A 22,222-nucleotide genomic window follows, 5' to 3' on the forward strand; every position below is an offset into this window, starting at 1 on the left:
CGTTTGCTCCCGGCCTGGGTCTTCGAGGGCCCGGGAGCGCGGTTCGCAACCCTGCGAGGATGTGCCTTCGGTCTTAAGGTCCCCAATCCAAGCCAGCCAGCTGGGGCACCAGAGCTGGGTAGGGCCAAACAGAGCAGGACTGGCATCGATCGCCGTCCTGACAAGTGCATCGATTTCTAAGAGGAGAAATTAATAGGTCTCTTAGCCCTTCGGACGCGTGAGTTGCCCGCGGGTAGAGCTGGGAACCGTCGGCCCTTGGTATTTGTGAACGTGGGAAGTCCCAGGATCCCAGCATTCAGGCCATCAAAGGGCAGGTCTCGCTCATTGGCCTTCCAGGCTGCAAGTCTATAAGTCTCATGCTTAAGAGAGGGAGCAGGTCGGTACTGGGAGTGAGCAGAAGTGAGTAGGACCCAGCTACCCAGTGAAGGAGTCCTAGTGGGAGGTAGCTTTCTGCGCCAGGCCCCAGGATAAATAGTCCCCCAAGTGCCTCCGAAAGAGTGTACATACAGAGACCCACCAACCACCCCGAGTTCTTAAAAGTAACCAAAAGAAGGCAGAATCTCTTCTCATAGGGATCTGAGCCAGAACCAAGGGACTTGGCAGGGACACACCCCGCGCCAAGGGGTTATGGTCAAAGTGGCCTCGGGAGGCTGGGAAGGGCTGCGAGAGGCGAAGGTCTGAGATCTTCAGGTTCCACAAGGGAGTCCGACCTGTCCAGGCTGCGGGCTGTTACCCTCTAGGGTGTCAAAACACCTGTTGGACTCCAGAACCTCCGCTCCTCAGACCAGGGCGCCCAGTCACTGCTCCAGGTCTGCAGCCAGCGGAGGCGGTGCCGGGGTGGGAGAGAGACGCCGCCAAGATTCGGGAGCTCAGTTCTTGGCCCCCAACCCCTTCGGTGTTTTGGCCTTATTTCCCCCAACACATCTATCCCCCACCTCCCTCAGTTGACAGGCTAAATATTTTTACATGACTTTGTGGGAGGGGCGGAGAGAACAGAGAAGTCGGCACAAACCAATCCGTTTCTGGAAAGGGCGGGAGCTGGGCGAGGTCCCTGCGTTCCTGCCCCAGGAGCTGCGCCACCGGAGGCTGGAAGTCTGTATGCCCAGGAGGTCCGCGGAGTCTCGGGGTGGAGTCCTGCGCGCCTCCGGACCCCCACGGGGCTTCCGCTCCGCCTCTCTCGGGACTGTCCAGCCCCTGGACCCTTGTGTTCTGAATCCTGGGTCAATTTCTCTTTCTGGAGGCCTCTCTGAGGCTCTCCTGCTCCTGACTGCATCTCTCTCTGTTCCAGCCCTTGTCTGTGGATCACACCGAAGCTGTGTCCAACTGCCTGGCACAGGCTTTGTTTCCTCTGGTCCAAAATTCTTTTCTATCTCCTGCTGTCTCTACTTGAGATCTCCAATCCCTTTGCCCCTGTGCCTCACCCCCCACCCACCCACCCACCCCCCATCCCCGACTCCGGAACCTGGGTCTGCATCCCATGAGACCCTTTCCCCCTGGAGGACACCTGGAGGACACTCAGGGCAGAGATGGTGGCCATGCCTGCTCTGTGGCCCTGGGGAGTACACTTGCTTATGAGCCTGCTGTCCTTGGGATCTGGCCTGGACACACTAGAGGGTGAGTCCCCAGCAACGTCTTTCCAACCCCCATCTCCCTCCAAGAACACATCTACTTAGTTTGTTTTGTTTTTTCCTGACAGGGTTCTATCTGTGTAGCCCTGGCTGTCCTGGAACTCGCTCTGTAGACTAGGCTGGCCTTTAGAGATCCACCTGCCCCTGTTGGGACTAAAGGCGTGGGCCACCACCTCTGGCTTCTATTTAGTCTTTATTGGAACTTGAAGGCTAGGATTAGCCCTCAAAAGGACTTTTCACCAGAAAAAAAAAAAAACTGTTAGATGAAGCGTTTTTTTTCTCTCAGCTCCCTAAGAGTTAAGGAGTCAGAAATGGAATGAACAGGTGTTCTCCAACCCATTGCTGTTTGTGAAACTGTGATCCCGGTAAAGTCTGAGTTTGAACCGAAATGAGACTGTGAGAATTAGAGGTCTTTTCTAGGACCACTGAATGATAAGGGGCAGGCTGGGGCCAACAGCTGAACACCAGGCATCATTAAGCAACTTGACCTATTGTGCGGATAGGAGGCTGAGGCTGGCGGGGCAGCCCCAGGGCAGGTCTTGAACTCTAGCACCCCAGGCTTTAGTCCTGTTCCCCACCCTGGGGGTTCACCCACTGTGGGCAGAAGGGCTGCCTGAGAGAGGACTCTGTCCTGTGTCTCAGTGCTGTCCCTACACACATTTCCCACCAAGGGTGTCCAGGAAGTGTGAGCGGGACCATGTAGACCAAACTGCCCTCAGAGGCTTGCCAGGGGCTACGTGGGAAACAGAAGCAGCCCTAGAGGAACGGTTAAGGGCACCCCTCCCTCATCTAGCCTGCCTGTGTCCTCCACACAGGGAGAGCTTGGGAACTCAGCACTCTGGAAGTGTGAAGGGTCTTAAGATGCTCTTCTAAGTGGGGCTTCCAAAACCGAGGCAGGGGCTCCCTTTCCTATACAGATAATGCAGATGGACCGGGGCAAGGTGCCCTCTGAAAGGGGCCAATCACAGAAGATTTGCAGTGCATGCTGATCCACCTGAGCACCCTACCCCTGCCCCTTCTGTGCCAGGACACAGCACAGCAGATGCCAGGCAAGAGTACAGTTGTCACAATAAAGCAGCGAGCCCGGGACTTAGTGTTTGGTCCCGGAGCACAGCTGTTGTTTCCCAGTGAAGCTCTGCCTGGAGCTTGTCCTGAGGAAAGGCAGGAGTTAACCTGCAGAGGTCTTGAATTTGTTTTTCCAATGTCTCGCATTAGGGGAGCTCTGGAGAGGCTAAGGCATGATGGGAAGTGGGCGCCTGAGGGAACCCCCCCACCTGCCTCAAAGAGCCTAATTGGCTTTCACAGAGGGAAGAGAAGTGTTTTTCCTTCTCGTCCTTTTTGTGTGTGTACCTGCCTTGCCTAGTGTGTGCACAAGCATGGGGGGGGGGTGCGCGCGCACACATCCAACAGCTAGACAGTCAAGCATGGACCACAGAGAGAAGGCACAGGGAGCTAGGCTTTCCTGTCCCCCAACCCATGCCAACTGTCCCTGACAAGCTCTGAGGCGGGGACAGGCCTGGCCTGTATGGGAGAATGTGGGGCGTGGTGCCAGTGTGTGATATTTCTAGAGGGCCAGATGAGGAGAGAGGAAACAGCCCTGGGTGTTAAACGGAAGCATTCAGATGCATGTCTTCTATGAAGAGCTGCAAGCTCTCCCTAGGAGCAAGTGGAGCCAAGCATCCAGCCCCTATAGGGAAATTAGCCTGACGGCCTTGAGAACAGAAAGGCGAAGGGACTGGGTCCCAAAGGAAGGGGTAGGTTTGGGATCCGGATGTTCATGGCCCATAGTCCCTGGGTGCCCAGAAGTTCCAATCCTGAGCTGGGTACCATGGTAGATGCACACTTAGAACCAGGGCTTTGAAGAGCGTGGTGGAAATGTAAGCAGCCCTGCTGGACAGCACCACCAGTATGTATGTATTCCCACGACTCGCCGCTGAACTCAGGGTATTTTCTCCTAAAGGGGTAGTGGTGCAGAGCCAGAGAGCTATGGAAAGAACACCAGGCCCCAGGATTGTAGGCCAAAGACCTAAGGAGCCTTTCTGGGTCTGAGGCTGGAGAGATGAATGGGGACTAGCTTGTCTACACCCCAGAATATCAGGGTAAGGTAGTCACATGAGGGCCTTTGACAAGGAGGAACTATGGAATGTCCCTTCAAAAGCAAGAAAGAGTTAGGTACCAGGGGGCTGGCTCCCTGAGGACAGAGACAGAAGCTCAGTGCTCAGTACTCACTCACTCAGTACTCAGTACTCACTCAGTACTCAGTACTCACTCAGTACTCACTTCTTCCCAGGCACAGTGTACATTCCTGCTCTCACCAAACATTCACTGAGCACCAATTTTGCATCAGGCCCTATACGTGAACTAGGATATAGCAGTGAGTTAAACAAAAATTCCTGCCCTCATGAGGCTTGCAGTAAGCAAAATAAATAAGCAAATTATATGTAGGTTAGCTGGGCACTAAAGGGAAACTGGGTGTGGTACACAGACTCAGGAGACAGAGGCAGAAGGACAGAGTTCCAGGCTCTCGCGGCTACACAGTAAGATCCTGTCTCAAAACACCATGGACTGGGGATGTAGTTCAACGATATGGTGTTTGCCTAACCAGCACTGAGCCCAGGAAAAGGGCAGGGGGAGAGCGGTTTAGCAAGGTAGTGGGAGAAGTCTTCGCTGAGGTGACTTTAGAAGGTGGGGGAGCCATGTAAGGGCAAGTGTTCCATTTACAGGGATAAAAGGCACAAAGACCCTAAGCCAGGAGTCTGACTGGCTTGTTTGGGAGGAGGCACAGCTTGGTACCCGTCCATTCTGCGCCCTCCTGCCAGTGTGGTGCCAGGACAGGGTTCTTGGTCTGCACTGCACTCATTTTCCTGCCCACGTGTGCCCACAGTGTGCCCCAGCCTGGATATCCGCTCTGAGGTGACCGAGCTTCGTCAGCTGGAGAACTGCAGCGTGGTGGAGGGCCACCTCCAGATCCTTCTCATGTTTGCAGCCACTGGAGAGGACTTCAGAGGCCTCAGCTTCCCGCGCCTTACGCAGGTCACGGACTACCTGCTGTTGTTCCGAGTCTACGGCCTGGAGAGCCTTCGAGACCTCTTCCCCAACCTTGCCGTGATCCGAGGGGCACGCCTCTTCCTGGGCTATGCCCTCATCATCTTCGAGATGCCCCACCTACGGGACATCGGGCTGCCGTCGCTCGGGGCCGTGCTGCGTGGCGCTGTGCGTGTGGAGAAGAACCAGGAACTCTGCCACCTCTCCACCATCGACTGGGGCCTGCTGCAGCCTGCGCCTGGGGCCAACCACATTGTGGGTAACAAGCTGGGTGACGAGTGTGCCGACGTGTGCCCTGGTGTGCTGGGTGCTGCCGGTGAACCCTGTGCAAGAACCACCTTCAGTGGGCACACTGACTACAGGTGCTGGACCTCCAGCCACTGTCAGAGAGGTGGGCATTTGCACGGAACATGGCTGTAGCCACAGGGAGGTCGGGCTGTCCCGCCTGATATTGTTTGGTTTTTGAGCCAACATATAATGTAGCCCAAGCTGGCCTGAAACTTGACACGTGGCTGAGGTTGGCCTTGAACACCAAATTCTTCTGTCTCTGTTTCCTAAGCGCTGGGATTACAGGTCTATGCCTGGCTTGCTGCCATTGTTTTTAAATCGTTACCCTTCCTATGGGACAGGTACCTCATTATCCCATTTTACAGGAAAGGAAACTGAAGTTCAGAGAAATGAAATGATTGATGTGGCATCAGGCAGGCATAGAGTAGGTGAGGAGGGGCTTTGGGAAGAGGGGGTAGACACAAGTGGATAGAAGTCAGCCCAAGAAACTGTCCCCAAGGATGCAGCCCGGCGACCTGGGTTGACCTCTGATCACTAGCCAGGCTCACCTGGCATCTCCGCCTCTGTCTCCTCTGAGCAATGATCGGGCCGTGGGGAGGAGCCTGCACAGCATCAGAACAGAGCCGGGGTCATGGTATCAGTTCTGCACTCCCAGGAAAAGTGGTCTCAGCCCATGTGATTAAGGGGGGAGCTGGTGGCAGTGAAACAGAGAGATGAGGTATTGAGGGCAGAAAGGAGGGGGACGGGATGGAGAGCCTTGGGCAGGCAAGGCAAGCATGTGACCTAGGAAGTACACTCATGGAGGCAGAAGGAATGCAGAGGAGAAAATGGGCAAGTAAGACCTTCCAGAGGCCAGGAGCAGATCTGGGGATCCCTAGCCCAGCCAGGAGCCTTTCTCATACTGCTCAAGGTCTGTGCCCTCACCTCTAGCCTCCACTCCGGGCAGGAGAATAACCAGATCCCTGCTGTATCAGCAGTGAGCTGCCTCCCTGTTGCCTGTAAACACAGCTGCTACATGTCCTCTCAATTTGTGTACCATGTCAACAGGCCCTGGCTGGACCCACCTTGCCCTGGCCTAGCTGATCAGGAGTGGCCAGCTGGTTCCCCTTGGCACCGTACCAAGTCACCACGGGACAGCCTAGACAGGACAGCAGGCTGCAGAGCAGCAAGCCTGATGGATAAGGTCACTGCTCCATGCCGAGTTCTGAGACTCTCTCTTTCTTTTTTTTCCTGGGAGAGGGTCTCTCCGTGTAGCTTAGGCTAGACTGGAATGCACTTTGTAGACCAGGCTAGCCTCAGGCTCACAGAGATCCATCAGCTTCTGCCTCCCAAGTGCTGGGATTGCAACACAGGCCAGCTTGAGTTCTGATATACTCTCAAGGTGGAGCACCGAGAGAGGCCTCCTGCTTGCCTTCCAGCATCCATGATGGAAGGAAACAGCCAGTAGTGTAATCTGAATCCAGAGATACCTAGGGCCGAGAAGGTCATCTCAAGATGGGGTGGTCCAGGGTGGGAAAGGGGCATCATTGAGGGGTTGCTGAGGGGCAGGTAAGGTCTTACAGCCCTCTGCCCGCAGTGTGTCCCTGCCCCGGTGGGCTGGCCTGCACAGCAGGCGGTGAGTGCTGCCACAGTGAATGTCTGGGGGGCTGCAGCCAGCCTGAAGACTCCCGTGCCTGTGTAGCTTGCCGCCACCTCTACTTCCAAGGAGCCTGCCTCCGGGCCTGCCCGCTGGGCACCTACCAGTATGAGTCCTGGCGCTGTGTCACCGCTGAGGTCTGTGCTCATCTGCGGGAGGTGCCTGGCCGCACTGCCACCTTCGGCATCTACCAGGGCAGCTGCCTGGCTCAGTGCCCTCCAGGCTTCACCCGTAACAGCAGCAGGTGAGGGGCATACCCTTGGGGTTGTCGGGGGGGGGGGGGGGGGGGGGCTGAGCAGTTTCATCGGACCGCGGCTTAGGCTCTCTGCTTGTCCCGCCAGCATTTTCTGCCGCAAGTGTGAGGGACTGTGCCCCAAAGAGTGCAAGGTGGGCACAAAGACCATCGACTCCGTCCAAGCCACACAGGACCTGGTGGGCTGCACCCACGTGGAGGGGAGCCTCATCCTCAACCTCCGTCAAGGCTGTCAGTACTCTTCCTGAGCACGCCCTCCCTCCCTCCCGACTGTAGTCCATGCATGGGGCTCCCCCTCATCCAGGGTCCTATCCCTCTGTCCCTCCAGCTCCCTACCCTGTGGACCCGTCACCTTCCCTGGCCCTGCTCCAGTCCTATATTCCTCATCCCCAGACAACCTGGAGCCAGAGCTTCAACGCAACCTGGGGCTGGTGGAGACCATCACCGGCTTCCTCAAAATCAAGCACTCGTTTGCACTCGTGTCCCTGGGCTTTTTCAAGAACCTCAAACTAATCCGGGGAGATTCCATGGTGGATGGGTAAGGGGTCAGAATCGGGCTGACCAGCCCCCTTTTCCTCAACCTTCTTGGAAGAATGGGGAAGGCAATGGGTTCTGAATCAGTTTGCTAGTAACTAGCTGTGTGAGTTTGGGGAGGTTCCTTGACTTCTCTGGCCCTCGGGTTTCCCATCTGTAAAATGAAGCTTGTGCTCCGGGATTGTGGTTGCTACCTCTGCTGTTGGGTGTGGAGTGCTGTCAACAGTGACTAGAACCCAGTACATGCGGCACTAGTTTCCTGCTGTTCCCGAACGGTGGGCCGTGATTGCGTCACCCGATCAGTTTGGTGGCTGAGTGAACCTGACGGGGTGTATAAACCATCCTTAGCACCCAGCAACCAAGGCCTGCTCACAAAGTAGCCAGTGTTCTTCAAAATGAAAAGAAGTTTAAACCACCACCACTCAAGCGGTCCCCTGTGGCTTCCTCTGTCTCCTGGCACATTATCGTGTCCCCCTAGGGGTACCCATACCCAAACTGGCCAGGCATAGCTTCTGTGTCCCCACAGCCAGTGCTGTTAAATGTGAGATGAAGGAGGGAAGAGACAGACAAACTCCTGGCCTGGCTTCACTGGCGAGTTCGGCAGAGGGAGGGTGGGTGAATTTCATGATGTCACATTCCGGGTCAGTGGCACAGAGGGGGTGCTCCTGAACCCCCTCGTCGATGTGAATGGACTACAGATTATACCTGTGCCCAGAGCAGCCTCTGCAGGGGAGCCCATGACCCAGCCTCTCTCCTGCCCCAGCCCCTGCCACTTTGCAGAGCGAGGCACCTGGCTTTCTCCAGGAACTACACTCTGTACGTGCTGGACAACCAGAACCTGCAACAGCTGGGGTCCTGGGTGGCCGTGGGGCTCACCATTCCTGTGGGCAAAATGTACTTCGCCTTCAATCCACGCCTCTGCTTGGAGCACATATACCAACTGGAGGAGGTGACCGGGACCAGAGGACGACAGAGCAAAGCTGAGATCAACCCCCGCACCAATGGAGATCGAGCTGCCTGTAAGGCCCCGCCCAACCCGAAGAGTGTGCGCAGGGCAACAGACGCGCACACGTACACACGCACTGAAACACTGAGGGGGTCACCCAAGGGGGTGAGCAGCCGTGGTGTCAGCAAGAGCCTGTGGCAGGCGTGCTTAGAGCGGACGCTTTCCTTTTGCCCTGCCCAGGCCAGACTCGCACGCTGCGCTTTGTGTTCAACCTGACTGAGGCCGACCGCATCCTGCTGCGCTGGGAACGCTATGAGCCACTGGAGGCCCGGGACCTGCTCAGCTTCATCGTCTATTACAAGGAGTCGTGAGTAGAGAGTGGTGCCAGACGGAGGACCCTATTTTTTTTTCTTTCTTTTTTCTTTCTTTTTTCCTTTGAGACAGGGTCTCACTATGTAAACTAGCTTCCAACTGTCAAAGATTCTCCTGCCTGGATCCCAGCCTCCAAGAATGCTGGGATTCCAGGCCTGTGTGCTATGTAGAGTCCAATTATTTTCAAGACCAAAAGAGGTGAGAGCATGGCCCAGCTGGGTTATGGACGGCCTGAAAGCTAGGACCCCTGAGGCAGATCCAGCTTGGATCTGCCTCACCTTCTCTGGTCCCCCATGCCTCAGTTTCCCCTCAACAAATGAAATGAAGAGGACTGCCAGGGTTTCCAAGAGCCCAGAAGATCATTTTGCTAGAAAAGCTTGGCTAATTAAGCTTCAATTCACTGTGCTAACGTTTTCTGCTGACCACATACTCTTGCCCCAGCAGCGGTTTGGGAAGTACCCACTAATCTGGCCACTTTTATGAGCATTTTTACCAGCATTTCATTAAAGCCTGGAGCGGGAGAAGAGCAGGGACCAATCTTCCTTCCTCCTTCTTCCCTTTCTTCCTTTCTCCTCTTCCTCCTCCTCCTCCTCCTTCCTCTCTCTCTCTCTCTCTCTCTCTCTCTCTCTCTCTCTCTCTCTCTCCCTCTCTCAAAATAAGACAGTGTCTCATGATGTAGCCCCGGCTGTCCCAGAACTTTCTATAGACCAGGCTGGCCTTGAACTCACAGAGATCCACCTGCCTCTGCCTCCAAGTGCTGGGATTAAAGGCGTGCGCCACCAGTGCCCAGCCCTTTCTTTCTCTGAACAGGGTCTTAAATATCCTGGCTGGTCTCAAACTCTTTGAACTTCTCCTCCTCCTGCTTTTGACCCCCAAGTACTGCACACCACACCCTGCTTATGTGGTGCCGAGGATTAAACTCGGGGCGTTGTGAATGTTAGTTAAACACTGTACCAACTAAGCTACACTCCAGCCCAGAATGGGCCATTTCTTTGGGGAGAGTGGATTGATTTTAGCAAGAGAGGTACCACAAGAAGGACTTCTCTCAAAACGAGTCTAAGATTCAGCAGGAGGTGTCCCAGCCAAGCTTTTAGCACAATCATATGAACAGAATGAAGGAGGCTAAGACAAGAGAATCCTAAATTCGAGACTGCACCGTCCGCCTAGTAAGATCTTGTCTTAAAACAAAAAATAGAAGGCCTGGATATGGAGCTCAGCGGCAGGATGCTTGCCTAGCATGAGAGGCCCTGGTTCCACCCCCAGGACCAGGGTGAGAGAGCCCCTTAGAAGAGAGAAATGGATTTTTGATGGGTGGGAGCGGGGAGTAAGAAGTGCTTGCCTTGGTAGACAGGGTCTGGACCACCCATGCTGGAGGGGCTTCCTGCAAATTCCAATTGAGAGGTTTTACTGTAGCACCAGCTCAGGCTGTGGCTGGAATCAGGTAGAAAGCCCACAGAAGCAGCGTGCTCAATTGGCCCAGGCTCTCCTAGGTCTCACTAGCAGGAGAATGTCTAATGTGGGGGGAATGGAGAGTGTGTTATATACAGATTCCCATGCTTCACCCAGACAGTCTGAAGGTTAATGTCAGGTAAGGTCTAAGAACTGTAGTTGGTGTTTTTACTCTTTTTTTTTTTAAAGAAGAATTTTCTTTTTTAATTTAATTTTATTTTATGTGCATATGAATGAAGGTGTCAGATCCCCTGGGACTGGAGTTACAGATGGTTGTAAACCACCATGTGGGTGCTGGGAATTGAACCCGGGTCCTCTGGAAGGGTGTTTATACTCTTTAGGGGCCCACCACCCAGCTCCCAACTAAATACACAGAGACTTATTCTTGCTTATGAATGCCTGACCTTAGCTTGGCTTGTTTCTAGCCAGTTTTTCCAACTTAAATTATCCTGTTTCTCTTTAACTACGTTTTGCCTCTGGGCTTTTTACCTTTCTTTATTCTAAATATCTTTCTTCCCTTCTTACTCCATGGCTGGCTGTGTGGCTGTGTGGCTAGCTGGCTAGGTGGCTGGTGGCTGGCCCCTGGTATCCATCCTCCTCTCCTTCTCCTTGTCTTGCTCCTGGCTCACTTCCCTAGATTTCTCCTCCTATTTATTCTTTCTGCCCACCAGTCCCACTTATTTCTCTCTCCTGCCCAGCTATTGGCTGTTCAGCTCTTTGTTAGAACAATTAGGTGTTTTAGACAGGCACAGTAACACAGCCTCACAAAGTTAAACAAATGCAACATAAAAGAATGCAACCCATCTTTGCATCATTAAACAAATGTTCCACAGCATAAACAAATGTAACACATCTTCAGCTAATATTCCACAACAGCGAACCTGCATTTCTAACAAGCTCCCAACTGAAGTTGAGACTGATGAGTCATGGGACCCACTTCAAGGAGTTACTGACATGGGCAGCAGTGTGAATCCCTCCCACCTATGTTCATGCAGGTCACAACCTACATAATGACGCACAGCTGCCTCTAGGCGCTAAGAGCAGAGGATCTTGGGGTTCCTGAGGAAGCCCCCACCAACAGCATCACTGCTTTATTGTATGACTATCACGTGCTCCCTCAGGGGCAGACACTGAGAATCCTGGTCCAATTCTGGTTTTGACCCAGACCTCCTCGGTGTGTCCTGTCTCATGAGGCACCTGCCCTCATGGTACCCACCCTGTAACCCCATACCGGCTCCTGGACCATCCTGCCTCTGAGTTCCATCAAGAACAGGCCCTTAGAGCCGGGCCTCAAGCGTCTCCTCATCTCACTCGACCTCCCTCGTTTCGTTCCATGGGGCCAGCGAGATGGCTCAGTGGCTAGGGTGGGGTTTGCCGCACAAGCTTGAGGAACTTGAGGTTAGGTCCCTGGAACTCACATAAAGGCCAGGTGTGCCTCTGTAAACACCAGCACTGGAGGGCAGAGATGGTGAGCCAGGGGCTCGCTGGCCAGACAGCTTAGCACAAAGAGAGAGCGCCAGGTTCAGTGAGAGACCCCATCTCAAAATATAAGGTAGAGAGTGATTGGGGAAGACATTTCAGCATCAACCCCCAGTCTCCACACATCTGCACCAGTATATCAGTGAGGAGATCCCCACATATACACCATCACACAAGTGCACGCACGCACGCGCACACACAGTTTTTGTCCCTGGCTCAGCATAATTCCACCCCTCTGCCTCCCATCAAAGAAACAACAGATATGAACATGGATGCGATGCCTCATGGTACCCCAAAACTTGCTGATGTCCTCCACACAGTCCTGATTCTCTTTGATCAGGAGCCAGCCCTCCTTGTATCCCTAAAACCTATGGTATCTCTCCAAGGCCTCCCTCTGGTCTAGTCCCCAAAGTCTGCCTCAATTATTCCCTTAAGGCAGTGGGTGTTGGCTTTGGAGATCTACTTTTAAGACGTGAGAGCTAGCCTGGTGTGGTGGCACATATCTTTAATCCCAACACTCAGGAGGCACAGGCAGATGGATCTCTGAGTTCAAGGCTTGCCTGGTCTACATAGGAAGTTCTAGGACAGCATGAAAGCTAGGAACCCACTGCTGGAAAGCTGTTTCTAGAAACACAAACACATGCAGAGCTGTGCCTGTCATCTGGGAGGCTCTCAGGCTTGCAAAGTCAGTTCAGGGACCTTGGCTAAGACACTCTGCTCATTGGAGTGGTGGTGCAGGCCTGTAATCGTGGCAAACACTCAATGAGACCAAAGCAGAAGGAGGGCTGGTTCAAGACTAGACTGGGCTACTTGGAAATACTCTCTAAAACAGAACAAAACAAAACAAAAGCAGATTGTTCCGCCCTCAGCAAGAGAGTGCTTTCCCAGTCCTGGCTCCAGGGAAACTCCCTAGAGATGAGAATGAGCTGCTTGTTTGCCTGCACCCACTTTCTAGGTTTTGTTTTAATACAGTTCAAACCTTTTTTTTTTTTTTTTTTTTTTTTTTGGCTATTCTCATTAGGACAAAAGCTCAATAATCCCTGCTAAGGATGAGGGGTATTTCCTTACAGTTTGTAAGGTGTGGCAGGATCATAAGCCCCACAGGGTAGGTGTGTCCACATGCAGAGTGGGGAAATGTCTATGACAGTCCTGCGTAGTGGGGGAGGGTTGGTTAGAGCCCCGAGATGGGTATCCCCCAGCACTGGGGTTGGGGTATCCAGTCCATTCCAGAATGCCACAGAACACGTGGGTCCAGATGCATGTGGAACCCAGAGCTGGAACCTGTTGGATGTGGAACTACCCCTCAGCCGCACCCAGGAGCCAGGAGTGACCCTAGCCCCGCTCAAGCCCTGGACACAGTACGCCGTGTTTGTGCGGGCCATCACGCTGACCACTGCTGAGGACAGCCCCCATCAAGGAGCCCAGAGCCCCATTGTCTACCTTCGAACACTGCCTGCAGGTGAGCTGAGGGCTCCGGAATGAGACGCCTGAATCCTGGTGAGGAAGGCACACGGGTGCCAGACACAGAGAGGCTGGGAGCCCTAGAGGACAGGAGGTCAGATTCTTCGGCACTACAAAGAAGTCTCTGAGCCTTGGGGGAGGCTGGGGTTGGACTTGCAATGGCTGAGTGAACTCAAAGGCCTGTGAAGGACTTAGAGAACTAAAGCCTGAGTTCTGCTCTCCTGTATGACAATATTGCCTCCCCAGGGTTAGGGCCACGGCACAGTCGGGAGAGGGCTTGCCTCCCATGAAGGAAGCCCTCAGTTTTCATCCACCCTAGTTTCAGGAACAGAGAAAGGGCAGGATGATTTCTAGGGAAGGAGGGCTGAAAGTCACAGATAGATCCCTCCGGAAAAGGACGGTGGATCCAAAGAGAGGGGCTCATTATCACGCTGTGTTTGGAAGGGGCCCCACCTCTGAGCGTCACCTTCTTCACAATCATAGCACCCACCGTGCCCCAAGATGTCATCTCCACGTCCAACTCCTCTTCACACCTACTGGTGCGCTGGAAGCCGCCGGTCCAGCGCAACGGAAATATCACCTACTACCTGGTGCTGTGGCAGCGGCTAGCCGAGGACGGGGACCTCTACATCAATGACTACTGCCACCGCGGTGCGCTGGGGGTGCCTCGGGCCGGGGGTGCTCAGCAGTGGCGGGTGGACCACTGTCCTCACCTCTCGCTTCTCCACCATGGCCACAGGTCTGCGGCTGCCCAGCAGCAGCCACGACGCCCGCTTCGACCGCGAAGACCCGGCGCTGGAGGCTGAGCCTGAGCAAGGCTGCTGTCCTTGCCAACACTCACCTCCTGGGCAGGCCCTGCCCGCACTGGAGGCGCAAGAGGTCACGTTCCAGAAAAAGTTTGAAAACTTCCTACACCATGCCATCACCATCCCGAAGTGCGAACCTGGTGGGGAGGGCCTGGGGGGGGGGGGCGGTAGCTGGAGAGGGTGGGACTTTGTGGGCGGGGCCTGTTATGGGGTGGGCCTGGCCTTGGTATGGTGGGCGGGTTTGGAGGCGGGGCGCAGTGGCAGAGCGCACTGGAGCTGAGAGGTCCCCTGGCTTCCCCAGGTCCCCATGGAAAGTAACATCCATTAACAAGAGCCCCCAAAGGTGAGTTGGGACGGGAGGCGGGGCGGCGGACGAGGCTCTGGGAACAGGCCTGCTGGCTCTGACCCATCCCATTTCCAGGGACTCGGAGAGGCACCGCCGGGAAGCTGGGCCTCTCAGACTAGGGAACAACAGTTCGGATTTTGAGATTCAAGAGGACAAGGTTCCCCGGGAGCGAGCGGTGCTGAGCGGCTTGAGGCACTTCACAGAATACAGGATTGACATCCACGCCTGCAACCACGCGGCGCACACGGTGGGCTGTAGTGCTGCCACCTTCGTCTTTGCCCGCACCATGCCACATAGTAGGTGCCCCCTCACACCGTGCACCCCCACTAATGACTCCAAGAACTGCCCAGTCAGTGCTCTGTAACCAGCAGGTTTACCCTCCCACTAATCTCAGAGCCTCGCTCTGTTCGGCCGTTCCCAGTTCCCACGATTGTGGGACTTCTCCAAACATCCCAACGTGGCCCCAGTGTAGCCTGGGTTCGAACGTGAACAAGAGGAACTGCTTGTGGCCTATTTGCCAGATGCCTCCTCCTGCAGGAGAGGCCGATGGCATCCCAGGGAAGGTGGCCTGGAAGGCAGCTGGCAGGAGCAGCGTCATCTTGCATTGGCTTGAGCCACCTGACCCCAATGGGCTCATCCTCAAGTATGAAATCAAGTACCGCCGCCTGGGAGAGGTATGTACCCAGGCACCCTATCCCAGACTGGGTCCGCGCCTCCACTCCCTTCCCAGCCTGCTGTCTGTCCTGCCTGCAGGAGGCCACAGTGCTTTGTGTGTCGCGGCTTCGATATGCCAAAGTTGGTGGGGTCCAGCTGGCTCTCCTGCCCCCGGGAAACTACTCTGCTAAAGTCCGGGCCACCTCGCTGGCTGGCAACGGCTCCTGGACAGACGGTGTTGCCTTCTACATCACTGGTCCAGGTAAGACAGACTTGCTTCCCAGTCTGCCCAACTGGCCTCTGCCTCCCGTCAGCCCTGCCCATGGCCTTTCTCCAGTGTTGCCAGGGAAGCAGCGTCCACCCTAACCTGTCCATTCTTCTTCCCACCCTCCACCACCAGAGGAAGAGGATGCTGGGGGGCTACGCATCCTCCTCACCGCCACCCCTGTGGGGTTCATGCTGCTCATCATGCTTGCTGCCCTGGGTTTCTTCTACAGCAAGAAGAGGTGATGACAAGTCCCACATCTCTCCCCCCGCTTCTCCCCCTCAGCCGTCTCACAGGGACAGCACACTCGGAGGGCAGTAGTTTATACAACAGAAAGGACTTCCTTAAAGACAGTAACTCTTGCCCTGGAAGGCATAGAGGAGTTGTACCTCTTAGCCAGGGTAACAATTCATCTTTGTTCACCTGGAAATGTTTTGTATCCTGAGAAACGCCTTGGTGTGGGCACATGGGGACTACTGGTCACCATACCATTAGCTCAAGCTGAGAAAAAAAAAATGAAGTTGGTTCTGCTATGACAAGAGGAGACAACCCTAGGATGTGCCTCCATAGACGTCACCAAATCCCTCTGGGGCTGAGCACAAGAGGGCCCACTGAGAGAGGACCCCCCTCTATCTACCCCTGGCTCCACCTATTCCCAGCTGTAATGCTGGTGTGTTCATTTTCCCCTTATCTACTGCCTCCCATTGCAGAAACCGCACACTGTACACGTCTGTGAACCCCGAGTATTTCAGTGCTTCCCACAGTAAGTCCAGGGGCACGGTGGCATGGGAAAGGGGGCGGGAGCAGGAGAGCAGAGCTCCAGGGGCCTTCTTAGAGAAGGTGGCTTTGAGAACAGAACACTTCAGAAGTCCAAGGGCTGTGTGTCTGTATTTCAGAAGGGTGCCTGAAATGACCTTGTAGCCTTCGGTAAAGAAACATTGCCTTAATTTGATGGTCTGGGGGTGATGGCTTGGAAGATGATTCAGTGGGTAAAGGTGCTTGCTCCCAAGCATGTGTGCCCGAGTCTGAATACCCAGCACCCACATAAAAATTTGGTACCACTGTGCATGCCTGTAACCCCAGCATTGGTTGTAGAGACAGGCAAGGATCCCCCAGAACTTGTTGGCCCCCCAGCCTAGTCAAAGCATAGAGCTTCCAGTTCCATGGGAGACCCTATACCAGTGCAATAACTCAGCAGCTACACCTGCACACACACATACATCACACACACACACACACACACACGCACGCACGCACGCACACACACACACGCACACATACACACACACACGCACACACACACACACACGCACACATACACACACACACGCACACACACACGCACGCACACACACACACACACGCACGCACGCACACACACACACACACACACGCACACGCACACATACACACACACACACAATTAAACAAAAGAACAACTGGAAGCTGAGGAGGTGATTCACTATTAAAATGTTTGCCACAGCAGTTAAGAGCACCGGCTGCCCTTGCAGAGGACCCGGGTCCTGTTCCTAGCACCCACAGGGCGGCTCACAGCTGTCTGTAATTATGGTTTCAAAAATCCTATGCCTTCTCTGGCTTCAAGGACACCAGGCACACATGTGCCACATGGACATATATGCAGACGAAAAACCCATACACTTAGAAATAATGTATAAGAATATAATAAGTGAGCCAGGCGGATCTCTGTGAGTTCGAGGCCAGCCTGGGCTACCAAGTGAGTTCCAGGAAAAGGCGCAAAGCTACACAGAGAAACCCTGTCTCAAAAAAAACCAAAAAAAAAAAAAAAAAAAAAAAAAAGAATATAATAATTAAAATGTTCTCCGCACAAGGGTGAGGCCTCCAGATTGTTCAGATCCTCAGAAATCTTCATAGATGCTACATGGGCATAGTGGCCCACAGGTAATTCCAGCCTCAGAAAGTGGAGACAGGGATCCCCAGAGCAAACTGGCTAGGACTAGGCATATTGGTGAACTCTGGTTTTGGTTAAGAGTCCCTGCCTCAGTGAACAAGGTAGAAGAGCAATTGGCGATGATTTCTGACATCAACCTGTGGCCTTCACATGTCCTTACCTATGTACGCACACACACACACACACACACACACACACACACACACACACACACGCCATGCACACACGAAAAAAGAACAACTGCCCTAATTTGAAAACAACTACCAAGAAGCCGGCATAAAGTTGACACTGATATGAATCTATAGTGACCTAAATGTTAAAGCATGAACAATCTTTAGAAAAGTCGTTCTCTTTTCACATTAAAGTTGGATAGTAGCTTTAAGAAAAAAAAAAAAAGAGTTTAAGAGGCAGGTAAAGGCAGGACAGAGAGAGGCGCTCCTGCCTCCTGACACGTGGCTCCTCTCAGTGTATGTCCCTGATGAGTGGGAGGTGCCTCGGGAGCAAATATCCATCATCCGGGAGCTGGGCCAAGGCTCTTTCGGGATGGTCTACGAGGGGCTGGCCCGAGGGCTTGAAGGTGGGAAGGAGTCTACACCTGTAGCCCTGAAGACAGTTAATGAGCTGGCCAGCGCACGGGAGCGAGTGGAGTTCCTCAAGGAAGCATCTGTCATGAAGGCATTCAAGTGCCACCATGTGGTAAGGTGTAGGGTAAAGGTCATGTGGGAAGAGGAAAGGGTCTGAAATGAGGTCAGGGTTGGGACTGCAGTTAAAATTCTAACAGGAACAGAGTCAAATCTAGAGCTGAGATCAGTCAAGGTCAGGGCACAGTATTGGGTGTGTAGAGAGTTGTTAGGGTCTTGATTGGAATCAAGACCAGAGCTGGGCCAAGTTCATGATTGTGATGATAACCAGATGTGATCAGGGTTAAGAGTTAAAGTCGGGGTAACTTTTAAGGTCAGGATTAGGACTGCAGCTGTGGCAGGGGTGAGGGTTAGGATAGGCCTCTGAGTCAGATTATGATCACAGAAGGTCGAGGTTTTGACCACGTGGATCAAAGAGAGATCTGCGACAAAGATCTTTGTCATCCCAGGTTCGTCTCCTGGGTGTGGTGTCTCAGGGCCAGCCAGCTTTGGTCATCATGGAGTTAATGACCCGTGGGGACCTCAAGAGTCATCTCCGATCTCTGAGGCCTGAGGCAGAGGTTGGACCAAGGAAGATCCTGAGCCATATGAGTCTGGGGAATTCGGAAGAGGTTGGGCATCGTGTGGGTGAGGGGCAGTCCTTCACCAGCCCCTCTCTTGCCTGCAGAACAACCCTGGCCTCCCGGAGCCAGCACTCAGTGACATGATACAGATGGCTGGTGAGATTGCAGATGGCATGGCCTACCTTGCTGCCAACAAGTTTGTGCACCGGGACCTGGCAGCCCGCAACTGCATGGTGTCCCAGGACTTCACCGTCAAAATTGGTGGTACAGCGAGCGGGTCCCGGGGGGACGAGGGAAGCCTGAAGGTAGCGAGTCTTCGCCGAAGCTAGCCATAGGAGACCAGGCCTGACTCACAGGCTTGACAGGCAAGCTCGCCGGTCCCGATCTCAGTCTCCATGTCCAAGAGCAGGGATGACCTCCGGGATCCCCTGAGCTCACGTATTCCAGGACGCTTAGGGACTAGAGTGGATAAGGATGCTTAGAGACTAGAGTGGATAGGTTTGGGGACTGTCTTCCAGGGGAACTGGTGCGTGACTCCCATGCCCCTAAACTCTTTCTTTGCAGACTTTGGGATGACCCGGGATGTGTATGAGACAGACTATTACCGCAAGGGTGGAAAGGGGCTACTGCCCGTGCGCTGGATGGCCCCTGAGTCCCTCAAAGATGGAATCTTCACCACTCACTCAGATGTCTGGTAGGGCCTGGCAGGAGCAGAGGGTTCCAGGGATGTGCCGGTGGCATCTGGGAAGGGCCTGGGACACTTCCTGGCTGGGGGTGCTGAGCAGCTGGAAGGGTGCTGGATTTAGGCCGTCCGTCATGTGCTCCAGGTCCTTCGGTGTGGTGCTCTGGGAGATTGTGACCTTGGCTGAACAACCATACCAGGGTCTGTCAAATGAGCAGGTGCTCAAATTTGTCATGGACGGCGGCGTACTAGAGGAACTGGAGGGCTGTCCACTTCAGCTGTGAGTCGTCCCTGCTGCCCCCACCCTTCTTCATCTCTGCTCCGTGCTCACCACCCTGGATTCCGACCCAACTCTCCCGAAGCTTCTACTCACTGACTCCTGGTTCTCTAGTTGTTTGTTTGGTTTGGTTTTTTGGTAGACCAGGCTGGCCTCAAACTCAGAGATTCTCCTGCCCGTCTCCTGAGTGCTGGAATTAAAGGTGTGTGCCACCACTGCCCAGCTACTCCCAGTTTTTGTTTTTTTGTTTTTTTTTGTTGTTGTTGTTGTTGTTTTGTTTCTCAAGACAGGGTTTTTCTGTGTAGCCCTGGCTGTCCTGGATCTTGCTCTGTAGACCAGGCTGGCCCCGAACTCACAGAGATCCCCCTGCCTCTGCCTCCCGAGTGCTGGATTAAAGGTGTGCGCCACCACCGCCCGGCTTTACTCCCAGTTCCTAACTCACCTCCGTTCCTCACGTATTCATTCCCCTCTGGTCCCTTCCTTCCACCAACGGATACTCGTGGCGTGGGAGGCAGAGCCGCGTCTAACCCCACCTCACCCTCACCAGACAGGAGCTGATGAGACTTTGCTGGCAGCGCAGTCCACGCCTGCGTCCCACCTTCGTCCACATCCTGGATCGCATACAGGATGAGCTTCGGCCCTCTTTCCGACTCTGTTCCTTCTACTACAGCCCAGAGTGCCAGCGGGGCCAGGCCTCCTTGCTGCCTACTGAGACAGAGCCTGACTCTCCACCAACCTCAAATGGAGCTCCAGACTACAGGCCCCCAAATGGGGACCCAGGACACTGAGAGTTACCCATTCCCCACCTGACTGGCCTCCCAAGGGCAGAGAAGACAGAACCCCACCCCTTATAGCCATGTGTTCACCTCTCACCCTGAGTCTCCCTCAGGCAGGTCTCAAGAATTAGCCCGGCACTAGCAGAGAACAGGAGCCAGAGAGGGAGGCGTCTGAACGGACTCACAGAGCTAGCCTGTGGGAAAGCATGAGAGCCCACAGCAAGAGAGGTCTGCTCAGACCACAGCGGGAGTCCTGCCCTCAGAGTGAGACACTGTCCAGACTGAGGAAGCTAGTCCACCGGAGGCAGAGACACACCCCCTCCAAATCTGGGGGTTTCATCAACAGTTTGAAAGCAAATGAGTGGCCAGAGGCAGGCCTGGAGATCGCTCTACTCACTTTGGGGCCTGGAGACAAGTATCCATATCGCTGCCTCCTCTTCCCTCTGTGTCCATCACCTCTCCTCTGCCCCACAGACCAGGACAAAGCTGGAACCCTAGGACCCTGAGCAAGTGGGTTCCCACTGGTCCTCACTTCTCCCCCACCCCCCACCCCCGCTCTGCCCAGGGACCCCAAGCTTTGCACCCCCCCTCTTGCCTCAAGGGCATCCTTTGATGCACAGTCGCCCCCTTTCCAGTTGTCTCCCGGATTGCTAGCCCTGGCTACTAAGGCCACGCAAGCCTCACCTTCCTCCTCTCCCATCTCCCACCCCAGCCCTCCAGGAAAGACTGGGAGACACAATAAATACTGAGGTCTGTTTGTACTCTGGCCCCAGACAACCCACTATCTCTCCATGGACAGCGTCAACTCTGGTAGACTTCCTCTCTCCTTCTGAAGGTGGCAATACAGGATAAACACACTGCTATGAAACGTCACCTCCATGAGGACCCCAGCAGCCAGGATTGCCACAAGAGTGACACAGAACAATCTTGTCATTATGGGACTCTCATGGTCAGAAGTGGCTGAGGCCCTAGGGAACCCTCTGTATCCGGCCTCTCAGAATCAACCAGTCCTCACCCCCCCACACACACACACCCAGTCTACATTTTGTCCATCGCTGTATCTGACCAATGGACAGGCTTTCAGAAGCTCACAGGATGGACTTTCAGTGGCCAGAACATGGAGTAGAGAGAGGCCCTGATGACACTACCTGCCCCTACTAATGCCCTAGCCAAGGCAGGGAACACACACCTAAGCAGGGTCTGTGGCAGGCTCCCTCCCTCCTTCTGGGAGCCCAGCATGTCAGCTTCTGTCCTGTATGCCTTTGAAGGATGCTAAAGCTGCACAGGGAGTCAAAACCCGGGCCTCAAAGCTTTTTAGTACCCTGCACCCAGGCTGATGCACCGCACCCCCATCCACTGAGCAGGCTTGCACACAGTCCTGCAGCATCTAGGGAAGCCATAGAACCATCAGGACAGGACCTGAGTGGGGCAGGTGATGAGTTGTGTGAAGCCATATCTAGTTCCATAGATATCCTGTTTCCTTGAGACTCTAGTTCCCCGGGGTACTGAATGGGGGGTGCTGACTCTCAACCCTTGCCTGCCATTGTGACTGAAGCAACACTGACCCCTAATGGTTGCTACCAGAACTGCATCTATCTTGGTTATATAGTGAGCTCTGGTCCAGCCTGATCTACAGAGCAAGCCTGTCTTACAAGCAACGAAAGAAACAAACAAGTAAATAGCCAACCAACCTGGACCCGGAGCCTGCACACTCACACAGCACACAGATACATAGCAGTATCCATCAGCCCCTCCCACACACGCTCCCAACCTCCTGTGCTGGACAGCACATGCTCAGGATGCCATGGCAACCTGGAAGCCGGGAAAGTTCAGGAAAATAGTAGAAAAATAGATGCTGGTCTGCACTTTGAAAGATGATAGCCAGCCCAGAGGGACAAGCTCTGTTGTTCGAGTCCTGAAAAGCAGTGAATTTAGCAGGTAGGAAGAGCTGAAGATTGAACTCCAGTGGAGATTCCTCAACTATGCAGGAGCCTTTATGGAGGGAAAGCATGCCTTCTTTCTCAGAGACAACAGGAGACCTGATAGGTGGGACTTGGAGGGAGGGGTAGATGCCTACCACAGAGAAAGAAGGGTAGACAATCCAAATAGGATAAAAAAGCAACTTCTTGGCTCTCTACCAGCTTTCAAATTCAGGCAACTCACAAGTAAGTGACCAGCTGCTAGCCAGCAA

The 22,222-nt window shown here is 54.2% G+C and overlaps 1 protein-coding gene across 1 annotated transcript; it reads left to right on the plus strand.

Annotated features, from left to right (window-relative positions):
- The first annotated feature begins 1,526 nt into the window (after positions 1-1,526).
- Insrr (insulin receptor related receptor) lies at positions 1,527-20,389 on the plus strand. The gene is made up of 22 exons (XM_059266529.1): positions 1,527-1,614; positions 4,513-5,064; positions 6,538-6,841; positions 6,939-7,081; positions 7,244-7,388; positions 8,189-8,403; positions 8,571-8,697; positions 12,851-13,089; positions 13,575-13,742; positions 13,831-14,026; positions 14,199-14,240; positions 14,319-14,539; positions 14,781-14,917; positions 14,997-15,159; positions 15,298-15,403; positions 15,873-15,925; positions 17,559-17,788; positions 18,183-18,293; positions 18,401-18,560; positions 18,861-18,990; positions 19,124-19,258; positions 19,803-20,389. The coding sequence occupies exons 1-22, from the start codon at positions 1,527-1,529 to the stop codon at positions 20,041-20,043; spliced, it is 3,906 nt and encodes a 1,301-aa protein (XP_059122512.1). The 3' UTR covers positions 20,044-20,389.
- The last annotated feature ends 1,833 nt before the right edge of the window (positions 20,390-22,222 follow it).

This window comes from Peromyscus eremicus, chromosome 6 (assembly GCF_949786415.1).
Source record: "Peromyscus eremicus chromosome 6, PerEre_H2_v1, whole genome shotgun sequence".
NCBI lineage: Eukaryota > Metazoa > Chordata > Mammalia > Rodentia > Cricetidae > Peromyscus > Peromyscus eremicus.

Coding starts and splice junctions, on each gene's coding strand:
- Insrr (XM_059266529.1), top strand. CDS start 1,527: ATGGTGGCCATGCCTGCTCTGTGGCCCTGGGGAGTACACTTGCTTATG. Junction 8,698..12,850: donor ATCGTCTATTACAAGGAGTC/GTGAGTAGAGAG, acceptor TGGGGTATCCAG/TCCATTCCAGAATGCCACAG. Junction 14,918..14,996: donor AGTACCGCCGCCTGGGAGAG/GTATGTACCCAG, acceptor TCCTGCCTGCAG/GAGGCCACAGTGCTTTGTGT.